At 35.4% G+C, this 14121-nt stretch overlaps 1 protein-coding gene across 2 annotated transcripts; it reads right to left on the bottom strand.

Annotated features, from left to right (window-relative positions):
- Positions 1-1249: 1249 nt before the first annotated feature.
- On the bottom strand, positions 1250-12065 carry KRAS (KRAS proto-oncogene, GTPase). 2 transcript variants are annotated; one of them, XM_053719086.1, is made up of 5 exons: positions 11919-12065; positions 11102-11280; positions 8502-8661; positions 5189-5312; positions 4456-4592 (listed from the first exon to the last, which is right to left on the bottom strand). In XM_053719086.1, the coding sequence occupies exons 1-4, from the start codon at positions 12027-12029 to the stop codon at positions 5193-5195; spliced, it is 570 nt and encodes a 189-aa protein (XP_053575061.1). In that variant the 5' UTR covers positions 12030-12065; the 3' UTR covers positions 4456-4592; positions 5189-5192. The 2 variants fall into 2 exon arrangements, with proteins under 2 accessions (XP_053575062.1, XP_053575061.1); XM_053719087.1 differs by lacking the exon at positions 5189-5312 and having other exon boundaries at positions 1250-4592.
- Between the last annotated feature and the right edge of the window lie 2056 nt (positions 12066-14121).

The raw sequence follows: 14121 nt of genomic DNA on the forward strand, positions 1-14121 counted from the left end.
TACTAAAAATTTCACGAAGACTTCCAGTTTGTTTTATTTTCTGGTCCTAGGAAAGGTCAGAAAGCTTCTGCTATTTCCTTGGCTTCTTGGTTGAAACTTTTGATTCATCAAGCTTATTTGGAGTCAGGTCAAACCCCGCCTCAGAGAATTACAGCTCATTCTACTAGATCAGTCTCCACTTTGTGGGCTTTTAAGAATGAAGCTTCAGTTGATCAGATTTGCGAAGCAGCAACTTGGTCCTCTTTGCATACATTTACTAAATTCTACCATTTTGATGTATTTGCTTCTTCGGAAGCAGTTTTTGATAGAAAAGTTCTTCTGGCAGCTGTTTCAGTTTGATTCTTCTGCTTTTGATTTGTTTTTTTCTTTCAAAAGTGAAAATAACTTATTTTTTGGGTTGTGGATTATTTTTTCAGCAGAATATGGCTGTTTTTATTTTATTCCCTCCCTCTCTAGTGACTCTTGAGTGGAAGACTCCACATCTTGGGTATTGATATCCCATATGTCACTAGCTCATGGACTCTTGCCAATTACATGAAAGAAAACATAATTTATGTAAGAACTTACCTGATAAATTAATTTCTTTCATATTGGCAAGAGTCCATGAGGCCCACCCTTTTTATGGTGGTTATGATTTTTTGTATAAAGCACAATTATTTCCAAATTTCCTTTGTTGATGCTTTCTACTCCTTTCTTAATCACCCCGCTGCTTGGCTATTCGTTAAACTGAATTGTGGGTGTGGTGAGGGGTGTATTTATAGGCATTTTCAGGTTTGGGAAACTTTGCCCCTCCTGGTAGGATTGTATATCCCATATGTCACTAGCTCATGGACTCTTGCCAATATGAAAGAAATTAATTTATCAGGTAAGTTCTTACATAAATTATGTTATTTTACACATAGGTGTCTTTAGAATGCAGATATAACAGTGTGCAGCATATTTTACATGTGGCTATCCTTAGAATTTACATATAAACAGCCTGTGACATATTTTACACATGGTTGTCCTTAAAATAATTGAGGTATCACAGTGTGATTCAAAGACAGGATTTGAAATCTGACCTCAGACAACCATATGCCCATTTAAACATTTAGGCCATGCACCTTTCACCAGCATATTCTTTACTACATTCATGCAAAAGCAAAGAAAAAATGCAAGTAGTGAATGGTTTAATAGAGCAGCATTAAATGGAAGTTGTTACTCTAACAATTAAAAATTCAGCATCACAAATAAAAGCCAAACTGCAATGTCACAATAACTTGTTTATTACAATAAATAGGAGAATTACAATTGGACAAAAAATAAAGTGACAATCATACAGAACATACTCCTATAAAATATGAAAAAAAATGTAATTAGAATAGTGGCCATTTAATTTGTAGTTATTTCTTGACCAGCAATTCAGAAATTTTAGTAAAAAACAAACCAATAAACTGAATACACACACACACACCTCAAACGCACAAATGTACAAAATGTGCATGGTTTATACAAAACTAGTTAAAATACATTCCAGGTAAACGTTGCATCACGACCCTTCATGCTTGAGGGGGGCTGGACACAGGAGGTTCCTCTGCTAATGCAGACGGAAAGACATTGGCTCTGATGATGAAGAAACTGAAATTCAAGATAATGGATGATACACTATAGTAAACTGTGCAGCTTATAGAAGGTTCTGCGTAAAGACCTGGGCCTCACACATTTATGCACAAGCATATCGCCAGTTTCCAAGGTGCTTTAGTAAATTAGTGTGCTACATCTGATCATGGTCACATTACAAAACCACATGCCCAGCCCAACATATAAAATCATCTCATTAAAAAAAAACCAACTGCATATTATCATTTTCAAATATACTTCTAGATTAGCAGGACAAAGTTGCTGGAAGCCTTGATCCTGCGGGGATATGCAAGCTAGTGTACAGTAGGGCACTACCATGACAAGTAGGCAGATGCAATAGGTTTAGTGACAGACCTATACACCATTTGAAAGGCTCAGACTGTTTGGTGACTAGATGTCAGGTGGCAAATACAACATCCTTATAGACCTAAAACACAAGTTAAATGAAGTTGTTCTAGAAACACTTTACAACACTGAGAGAGGAACCCAATAGGATTCTAAAGAACAGTGTGCAAATCTTTATTAAAAACTGGGTTCAGGTTCCCACAAGTCACACTTTCCCAACATGTAAATAGATCTCATCAGTTAGAATGACACATCTGTACCATTTTAATTCAGATTGTTCTGGAGTTTGGTGCTGCATTTTAATAGGTGAAAGTAAAAATAGTTTTTTTTTTAATTAAAAAAAAAAAACTTGAAAGAGAATATACAGACACACGTTATGGCCGATTTGTTTAATAAAGTAACATAATGTCAAACTAAGGGAAGGAACCATTATACTGAAATAGTTCATATTAAGAGTTGCATAGAATAGATTTGTTTGCACTATTTACACCTAGTAGGACTTTTTGGTTGTCTATTCAGTATTTGTTGAGTTATGTTTAAATTAGGGAGTGGTTTACATTTGTGCCAATACAACTAAGGGGCCAAAAAAATATCTGAGTTTACAAGTCTCACCTCTAGTAACCCATGTCATTTTATTTATATATAAATTTATTTTTTACAAGGAAAGAAAGTGGTTAAATATTCTGCTCATTTTGAATATACATTACAAAAAAAAAAAAAAAGGATCTTTTACATAAATGTAATATTTACATTGCAGCTTTTTACAAAGTTCGCACAAACATACGGACACTTAAAAGGATCTTCTTTCCAATTTGTTCATCCCCCTCCCAAGACAACTTTCAAAACAAAGTGAACTAGCACCACTGTCACATTGTAGGATGGTTTTTCACGGATTTAATTTTATAAAAAAAAACCTTAATACTTTACCCGTTTCACAAATGTTTACACTGTAGATCCCAATAGCTTTTTTTTTTATTCTTCCCCCTTTAAAAACCCACATACAATTTACAATTTCATAACGAAGAAATCAAATGAAGGCTGTGCTGCCTTCAGTGGTAATGATCTAAAGGTTCTGGAATCTAACTAAAATAAAACTTTGTATGCAAAGGATGAAAAAAGGTTCAAATCAGCATTATTTTTAGCTGCATTAATGAATTCTGTAGCACCAGGGGGTGATCAAATCCTGGAATCTGTCTCTTAAGTTTCAATTGAACATTCAGTTTAAAAATAAAACACTTTAGTTCCTTAAAATGGGTATTTAAAAAAAATAAAAATTAAAAAAAAAAAACACAAGCTTTAATAGAAAATTGGAAACCTCATTAGTGCATTTCATTTTTAATTAAAAACTTTATCCTCTAAAATGTTCTTGTAAAAAATGCTTCTAGTAATCAGTACTTTATGGGTTTTACTAAAAACACTTTGCTGGATACAGTAGACGCTATTAGACTGTACCCTACTGAAATGCAGTTATGTGTTTATTTCATTTCTAGAGACAGATTTCCCACGATTAGACATGGGAGCGTCAATACCGAGCATACTACCCTCCCAGTGCTATTATTAAAGAGCCTGTATTGGAACAACCATGTACACACATGTTCTAGACAGAACTGTGCCCCATTAGGACGTATAGTGTTTATCACATTGCAAAGTCAGTCCAGTCATTTAAATATATGGGGGGGGAGGGGTCTGCCATTTATTCTAGACCCTGTAGCTTAGGATGTTAAAGGGACATTGCTAATATATAGTCCATAAAGAAATATATTAAATTAGGCATTGCACACAAAGTAAATTTACTTAAAGCTGTTAAAAGTAAGTTGTGTCAGCAACGTGTGCATTATTTTACAGTCCAGGGATATACCCCTTGAAAAGCCTTGATTACAGCTCTTCTCGCCTTTGCAGTGGAGAGAAAAATAAATTGAATAGCATGTTGTAAGGTCTGAATCCTACAAAATTCACACCAGCCTTTCTAGAATACAGAACTTTCCACAATTTTCAAAAGGAAAAGTGGTTTATAAAATTAAACAAACTGAATATTTTATTGTTGTGCATAAACATTTTATAGGGATCCAATTTTTGATGTAAAGTGCCCCTTAACCAGGCTTTCAGCATACAGTTCCTTTAACCCCTTTTTGCAAGTTTGCCTAAATGTGTTGCAGTTTTACTCTTTAAACCATGAGCAAAGTGTTGACAAGTTGATGCAACCTGGCAAAAACACTGCTTTTGACAACCCCCCATAAAAATAAAGCACAGACCCATGTTCTGCACAAACATTTTGGCATAAAAGTACGCTACATGCAGACATAATTAGCTGTGGAGTTAGCGCCTCATAGGCTCATTCAGAAACATGAAGGAATACTGGCACGGGGAGAAGAAATGGTTTCCACTGAAAAATAGGAAACATTTAGAGCAAACGCCAATAGTTCCCATAATGTAAAGCTAAAACAAATTGCTAATAATTTAGTGTAATTTACAAGAGGATCACATGCGTGCCTAGACAGGAGAAAGGCTATTCACAATATTATACACTTGGTCTTGGATTTCTTTTTCTTCTTTTTGCCATCTTTGCTCATCTTCTCTTTATGTTTTCGGATTTCCCGTACTAAAGTGTAGAACGCATCATCAACACCCTAAAGCAAAGAAGAATAATACAGATTAATCATCTCTTAGAAGGCAAGTCACCCCTTTACATAACACCAAAGGCCAATCACACTAGGGGTAAGATCTCTTTACCCATGAAAATACAAAATAGCATCACACTCTTAATGACAGGAAATCAAATCCAACTAAAAGCTCAGGCCTTCCCCTTTATGTACAATATAGGAAGCATTTACAGGAATCCAGCTGCTTAGGTCTTTAAGAAGCTTATGTAACAAACAAGAATTGAAAATATTGTAGTCTTACAAATTCCATCTCTCACAAACCCAACCAAGTGCACATCGTAAGACCATAAACAATCAACATTGCAGAGAAAATGGAGTAAGATATTTAGATTTGTAAAATAAGGAATGTCAATTTTTTTTAAATGAGAGGACTGAATGAGATGCAACACATTTGGGCAACTTCAGTTGAAACAGGAGGATTTTTGCTTTGACTAGCAGCAAGGCTGTAATCCTACTGCATGGTACTTTTTAGTAGTGAATTTGCTATGTTTGGTACAAAGCTTTATCTCAGACCATACCCCACTTAGATTTTGTCATGCCCATCTTAACCAGTAAGAACTTACCCTGTTACATTAAAATGCATTTTTTAATTTTCACACAGCCAGGGGTCTTTTCTTCTTTGCTGATCTTTTTCAATCTGTACTGTCGAATTTCTCTCACCAATGTATAAAAAGCATCCTCCACTCTCTGCATTGTAAAACATAACTCCTTTACAAGTAGTGTTTAGCAATAAGGAGCACAAACCTACTAGATATGAAGGGGGCACGTGATTAGGCCCAATCATGACAGCAGGTTATAGTTTGTATTTTGGACATTGTGATTGTAATGGATATTAAAGCCATACTATGTCTGGTGTTAATGTAGTCATAATGACTTAAGATTTGACAGATTTGGGATCCAAAGTCAACATGACTTAACTCAGGAGCCCAAATGAGAACTCACGTTTTATCTCAACGATGATTAAAGAAGATTGTGCTAAAAAAAAAAAATCTAGTCTGTCCTGGTTTTCTAGGACCCTTGCACTAGAATTGTTACCAATGGCAGCTTTGTGAACACGTAGCAGAAGCTGAATATAATTTATATTAAAAAAAAACACAAAGACAACCACACCACAAGTGGGGCTATACATTAGTCAATGTTTAAACAGGTGATAAGTGTTTTGACACACAGATTTAAAAAAAAAAAAAATAATAAAGCCAACACTAACCTCTGAGTAAATTATGTGCAAATATTTGGAATTTGACAGGTTTGTAAAACAAGTGCCAAAAATTAAATACCAGTCTATGGCATTCTGTTCATTTTGGTTCCAGATTTAGGAAACTAAAAGTGCAACTCACAAATATCCACATTTGCACAGAATATAAATATATAAATTTTTTTCTTATGAAAGTGGTGCCAAAATTAGCTGAATACCACAGACTCTGGCCATTTTCCAAATATTTGCACATCCATACTAACCCACTGATTTCTAGTTATTGATCAATAATTCCTCAAAAATTTTGCACCTATTCTGTGGAACACTTCATATTGATAATGCTTTAAGCCCCCTTATGAGAAACTAAAGGCCTAGATCTCTGGAGTTGACCCCCCCAGAACTTTCTAAAAACTCACTTGTTAAAACACTCTAAAAAGTTTAGTGTGTACTGCCACAAGGCTATATGAGATCACCTTATTGTACTTACAAGTCTGTGTTATACTAATTCTAGTGTTAGGGTCCATTTAAAAAAAAAATATCTACCTTTGAGAATAAACTTACTGAGAGTCTAATAGTAAGCTTCTCTATTGTTCAGAGAGAGAAAACCGACGGCCTTACAATAGCTTAGACCATAGAAATCATTAGGTCATTTTCAAACTTGCTATGGGCAGAGTTGAATATTTAAAAATTAGCTGCATCGTTGAAAATAGCGATGGGACTTATTTAAAGTTTGTGAAAATTAATACTTAACTGCAAACCCTGTGATCCTTTTATGGGATTAAATCTGAAACCTGTTAAGTAAAATCAAATGTTGGGGTATGATTTTAGATTAAAGCAAGCTTGATTGTTTTATCAATGCAGAGAGAAGGAAAGATTCCACCACCAACACAAGCAACACACGGAAACTATATGAGCAAAGAACCGGTAATACAATCCTTATATGTAAAAGAAATCTTCAAAAGGGTTGTACACCTCCAAGTAGCAATGTTTACACTTTCTCAAAGGATTTTACTTGGGAGTGCGATTTGAGAAATAGCTTCTTCAGATTAGATGTATTTGTGCATCAGGGAAGTGGCTTTACAGATCCTTGTACAGCTAGTTTAGCATAGGTAGAATTAGATAGTGATAACCTGTCTACTTATGGTGCCTGGTGTAGAGGTACTGTAGATGGAAAGCTACACTGGCAACCTCATAAAAAATTTTTTATATATATATTTTGAACAGGAGTATCCAACTGTAGTCCACGGGCCACAGACATGTCAGATTTCACAGTCTTAAATAGTAATTTTAGTCATCTCAAACACAGCCCTGTTTAAGCCAGTTCAATTTTTGCAGTTTCACAATAGCAGCAGTGTGGGTCACGTAAGCACTATTTAGGAAGTTAAAGTGCCATAAAATATGTTCAGTGCTGTCCAGAACAGTATCAGTAAATAGCAGACAATGCTTCATTGGTTGTGACTGCACAGCTTTCTCCTGTGCACGCTTTGTGTTCTATTTATTTAGATGCATCACATAAGATTTACTCAGTAACTATCCAATCAGACAGATGCTAGATAAATGTAGCAATGGAAACAAATTAGAAGTAGAGTGCTACATTATGGCAGAGTTGTGTATTGCAACTCGAGAAGGGACAGTGACAAAGCCTAAAATTAAATCAGTTCAGCCTTCATAAGACAGCTGGGTTATCATTATCACTCCCTATAACAAAGGATGTTCTCAGGTTGGATAAAGGGATTTTGTACTTTAAATGTGTCCCTTTTAACCTGTGCCCAGTGGTCCATTTTACTTGCTGGAGTGTATTTGCTTGCCTTTATTTTGTTATTTTGCACACTGTATCCCCACCTACACAGCAGTAGCAAAACTTAAGTATAGGAGACAATAGCACTGATTAATCTCCCAGAGAGGGTATGTGAGAGACACATTTTGTATGTTAAATATCTGCTTTTGTTTATTCAACCCCTAGTCATAATTAGCATATTAGTACCAATACTTGCAGGATCAGCCCATTGCTATGGGCATGGCCTAGCTGAGAGTTGGAAAAAAAAAAAAAAAAAAAAAAAAAAGTTAAAATACAGAAATAAACAGTTTCCCAAACATGTAGTACTCTTCAGTAGTAATCTAGAACACATTAATGGGAAACATTAAGGACATTTGCTGGTTTAATTCTATGCACTGGGTATGGAGACACCCCAGATGAATGGATTATTAGGATAACAATTGCCAATTTGTGATTATGCAATCCAACCAGTTAATTTCTCCTCCAATTAGAATACCAGCATGTCAGGAAATAGGTGAAGAAGTCATTGTACACCACACGCTGCAAAGACCAAATGTGTGATACAAAGGAGTTTCAATGCTGCCCAAGGACTGGAGCTGGATACCCTGGTTTGCAAAGTCTATAGATGTAGTAGAGCAGTGATGGCGAACCTTGGCACCAAGAGGTTTCAGAACTACATTTCCAATGATGCCTAGGCCTCTGTAGTCCAGCCGAGGATCATGGGAAATGTAGTTCTAAAAACGCCAATATTCACTATACTAGAGCTTATAGTTGCCTCGGTTTAAATGCTCTTTGAGGAAGAGTGTAAGCACCAAATTTCAGTCAGAACTTCTAAGCCAAAGCTAATGCACAGTACATCACAACACAAGCAGTTAGAGACTGATAGCTCCCAACATTTTATTACCTGTCTTGTCTTTGCAGAGGTTTCAATAAATGGAATCCCATAGCTTCTTGCCAAGTCTTGAGCTTGTTTTGTATCCACCGTCCGTGAAGGCAGGTCACATTTGTTCCCTACCAACACCATCGGTACATCCTCAGAGTCCTTAACTCGTTTTATTTGTTCTCTAAAGAGGGAGAAAGAAAAAAAAAAAAAAAATTATGGGTTGATATATAAAAAAAAAAAAAACCACATTTGTATTAACAATTATTGAATTTATGGCAAATATATAAGCTTACTGGACAAAATTAGCAACCAAAGTTGCAGTGTAACAAGTATTGTGAAGCAGAAAGTTTGTTTTTAATGGCGATTAATATAGCAGTATTAGTGGTCTGACCGGCTCACTGATCATTAGTCAGTACCTATCAGGTACACAACTGATACAGGTATAATAGTTTCAGGTTTAAAATGTCTTTTTTAAAGGCAAAAAATAAACTGAATGTTTAAACACTGCTCTTTTGTTGACAGCAAAAGTTTTGGAGTACAATGTCCCTTTAAAAAAGGAACACATTTCATGCACCTTCCTCTAATATTAGGTGCTGCCACAGTAAATCTAGGTTACATTGCAGGCATCTTAAAAAGGGACATGAAACCCACATTTTTTTCTCTAATTGAGAGATTATACATTTTTAAACTACTTTCCAATTTACTTCTGTTTTGAATAAAAAAAATCTAGCTAAATCATGAAAGAACTTTTTGGTTTAATGTCCCTTGAAAGAGTTGCAGCACACGTGCAAACAGAACACTACAATGTAGTGAGATTTAAACATAGCCGCACCTACGTCTAGAAGGAGGCGGGTGAAAAAAGGGGCAGTGTACTGTAGAATTAACTGGTTTCCCCATTTCTTGCTATACCAGCTGCAGTGTATAAAATGTATGAGAGAGTCTGTTTACCTAAATTAACTATTTTACACAAAGCCCTCCTTTTTTTCTTTACTCAGAGGTCAATATTTCGACAGGACAAATGGAAAAATGTTGTACTTGTCACAAGCCCCTAATGGGAGCATAACGCTCTCGTTTACATAGTTTGTCTATAACCAGTACAATTCAGTATAGGTAGGGATACAATAGGCAAAATTAGCTATTTCAAATGAGAAAATGAATGTTAAGTATCTGTAAACTATTTTACACAATAGAATGTAAAATGGATCATTGGGAACACATCTAAATGTTTTAGAAATACATCCCTTTAAAGGGACACTCAAGTAAAAATTAAACTTTCATGATTCAGATAAAAATCACTGCTTTAACAACTTTCCAATCATTTATTTGTATAGCACTGCCAAATTCTAACTGACTTACATTAAGATGTGCTCAGTCTTTCTATATTTACACTTTAAGTCACCAGCTCCTACTAAGCATGCGCAAGAATTCACAGAATATACGTATATGCATTTCTGGGAACAGAAAACTGAAATTTGTCAGAAATAAATCTACTACTCATTTGAAGTTCAGATGAAGCGCTATTGCATTGTCTTTAAATTGCATTTGTTGATTATGCAAATCTACTGCATGTACTGGTCCTTTAAGGATTTAAAGGGACAGTATACACTTATTTTCATATAACTGCATGTAATATATACTACTATAAAGAATAAGATGCAGATAACGATATAAAAATCCAGTATAAAACTGTTTAAAAACTTACTTAGAAGCTGTCAGTTTGGCTCTGTTGAAAAGCCCACTGCAAGTGGCAAATAAGACCCTCCCCCCTCCCCCTTCTTTTGCATATGAAAAGACTCTTTACACAAACAGGTGCAAGCTGGAGAAGGTAGCTGACAGTATTCACATAAAACTTTGGGGCTTGGTTAGGAGTCTGAAAATCAGAGCAATGTTATTTAAAAATAAGCAAAATTATACATTTATTTTTTTTTAAAAACTTTGAGCTATATAAATAGATCTACAAAACATTTATGCAAAGAAAAAATGTGTATAATGTCCCTTTAATGTCTACGCTTTTAGACGTACCCCTATATGAAAAGGTCCTTTCCTGGCTAATGCATCACTATAGATGGGTCCCACATTCTAAGTGGTACCCCCCCCACCACATTAGTAATCTAGTAGTTAAAAAAGGGACAATCTACAAAAACCTTTTATTACCCATCCCCCAGTTTTGCATAACCAACATGTTAAATTAAAACACTTTACGTCTGTGATTACCTTGTACCTAAGCCTCTGCAGACTGACCCCTTATCTTAGCTCTTTTGACAGACTTGCATTGTAGCCAATCAGTGCTGATTCACAAATAATTCCACAGGAGTTAGCACTGTTATCTATATAGCATAGATCAAGAAGCACTATTTAGCTGTGGAAACTGTCAAAATGCACTGAGATAAGAGGCAGCCTTCAGGGTCTTAGAAATTTGCATATAAGCCTACCTAGGTTTAGTTTTAACAAAGAACACCAAGAAAACAAAGCAAATTATATAAAAATAAAATTGGAAAGCCCTATCTGAATCATGGAAGTTTAATTTCAACAAGACTATTCCTTTAAAAAAAAAAAATTCCAGCCCATCAAAAATACACAGGAGCATCCCCGCCCCCTTTAAATCAGCACAAATGCCCTACCTGTAATGGTGGATGTCTTCAAATGACTTTGTATTATTGATGGCAAATACACACAGAAAGCCCTCTCCTGTTCTCATGTACTGATCTCTCATGGCACTATATTCCTCTTGACCTGCAGTGTCAAGGATGTCCAGGAGGCAAGTCTCTCCATCAATCACAACTTGCTTTCTGTAAGAGTCCTATGTAGACAGAGTTTAGAGATGGTCACATAAAAAAAAGGAAGTTAGTAAACCACCCTTGAAGATAGGTGGCGCCAATAGGCAAAAATGACTGAAAATACCAAATAATTTAAATGGGTATATAGAAAAATGTTAAAGCAATCTTGTTTCAAAGTCCAATGTTCCAGTCCCAAATCTAAAAAAAAAAAAAAATTGACCATATAAAGAGTGACAGAAAACTCTTCAGATACACATTGTCTATTGTAGTTTAGAGATCAAACTAAGTTCCATCTTGCATGTGAGAGCAATAACATACTAATGTAGAGAGCTTTCACTATTGTGACATTAACTTTAAGGATTCAGTGGACAATTCGTGCAGTCATCAACGGAGTTCTAAACAAAAAAACCACACACCTTAGCAAAATGCCCTCTTGATATCTGCCCGATCACATAACCCTACAAAGTGACTGATCAGAGTAGCAGCTTATTTATACAAGTTCCCAGTTGGCTACAGGAGAGCAGATCAAATGCATTTAAAAAACATTTTCCCCCCAGTTTAAAGGTTTTTAAACATTTAGTTTGTAAGCAGACTAATGCTGCTTTTCATTACTGAGGACAACACAAGAGAATCTCAAGGTTTAGCAACACATACAAATTACCTCTATAGTGGGATCGTACTCATCAACGAAATGGTTCTGAATTAGCTGTATTGTTAAGGCACTCTTGCCAACGCCTCCAGCTCCAACCACCACAAGCTTGTACTCTGTCATTTTGATCTTTCTGGGAGAAGGGAAAAAAAAGTTTTTACTACACAACCTTATTTGATACAGAATTGCCTATGAGCGAACCAAATGACTATTCCCTACCTTTTAATAGGGATGACTTTCTTTTTAAGTTTGTTATTTCAAGATCCGCACACAGGTCATAAATGAAACAAACCAATATGTATAATTGGGCGCTAAACTAAAACAATTGAATTCCATGAGAATTTGGCATACAGACTCCAGAAGCCTAACCCTGCTGCATACAGTAACAGGACAGCTGAAAAAGCCTAGATTTTTTTTCATAAAAGGGTATGTCTCCGGTCTGCTAAACATTGAAAATTGCGCTCATGAAACATTTGTAATCAGACCTTAAAATATAGTATGTAAAATGGGACATAAAAAAAAAAAAAAAGTTTAAAATTAAAATGTGCATGAGTGAGTTTCAATTTTAAAGTGACAGTCCAGTTAAAAAAAAAAACCTCATGTTTCAAATAGAGCATGTAATTTTAAACAACTTTCCAATTTACTTTATCACCAATTTTGCTTTGTTCTTTTGGTATTCTTAGTTGAAAGCTAAACCTAGGAGGTTCATATGCCAATTTCTTAGACCTTGACGGCCGCCTCTAAACTAAATGCATTTTGTTAGTTTTTCACTACTAAAGCGCATTAGTTCACGTGTTTCATATAGATAACATTGAGCTCATGCACGTGAATTTACCATGGAGACAGCTCTGATTGGCTAAAATGCAAGTCTGTCAAAAGAATGGAAATAAGGGGGCAGTCTGCTGAGGCTCACGCCCATGGAGTTACTTATATCTATTGGTTATACAAAACTGGGGAATGGGTAATAAAGGGATTATGTCTTTAAAAAAAAACAACAAAACACACACAATTCGGGAATAGACTTCCCCCTTAAGGACTTTCTGCAGTGTTTGTGTTTAGCTGTAATTTTCCTCTTACTCGTTTACTGTAACCCACATATTATATATATGTTTTTCCTCACCATTAGACTTTCTAAAGATAACATTTTTTAGATATCTTACTACTATTAAAAAAAAAAAAAAAAAAATGAACACTCTTTCTAACTTTGACCCCCAAAAAACTCCCATGCTAAATAGTTTCTAAATTTTGTCTTGAGTTTAGAAATACCCAATGTTTACATGTTCTTTATAGGGCAATAAGTACAAATAGCACTTTGCTATTTCAAAACCAGTATTTCTTTTTAATGACACGAGGAGTCCACGAATCATCCACTATTACTAATTGGGAATACACTCCTGCCTGCAGGAGGGGCAAAGAGCACACAGCAAGCTGTTAAATATCACTTCCCAACCCAGTCATTCTCTGGCCCTACGTTAAGAGCAAGGTGGTAAATTATGTGTTTAAAAATAAAAGACTCTTGATTGAAGAATCTTTTCTCAGTAGTGCAAGATTGTGCTGCTTGTCCTAGGGTTTAGACGTCAGTCCATATCAGTCTCTTCAGTAGAGCAGTGGTAAACTTGAGGAGCAATGGACCATTTGTGGGACATAATTCTCACTGCGCCTCCCATATATTGATGCTGCCCTTATCCTGAAAACCTGAGGGATATTTACTCAGGACTTTCTTTTATTTCACAGGTCAATGTGAGGGATAGGACCTCTCAGGGCCGGTGCTAGGATTTTTTTTTTTTTTTTTTAGATTATAAACCAGATAGTGGTAAAATATCTGCAAAATTTACTTAGGAAATAAACTACAGACATTAAATGTTACTACAATGAATAATTTATAAAATTAATAATCTATAAATTAGTAATTTAGCAAGACACCTTTACAAGATCATACAAACACTATACATAGGCACACAGATATACATACACACTACCAGACAACACAGCCATACAACACATACACAGGCATGCAGCAATCATACCCACAGAAACTATACATAGACACACATTGATAAACAGACACTTTACTAAATAATACATATTACAATTCAGGATTCATTAATTGAAGATCAACAGCATAACAAAAACAGTCATATAAACTTGCATTAAAGTTAATGTTTACAGCTTTATAATCCTTGACCCCTTCTGTGTTCTCCCCACAACTAAATAC

The sequence above is a fragment of the Bombina bombina genome, chromosome 6 (assembly GCF_027579735.1).
Source record: "Bombina bombina isolate aBomBom1 chromosome 6, aBomBom1.pri, whole genome shotgun sequence".
NCBI lineage: Eukaryota > Metazoa > Chordata > Amphibia > Anura > Bombinatoridae > Bombina > Bombina bombina.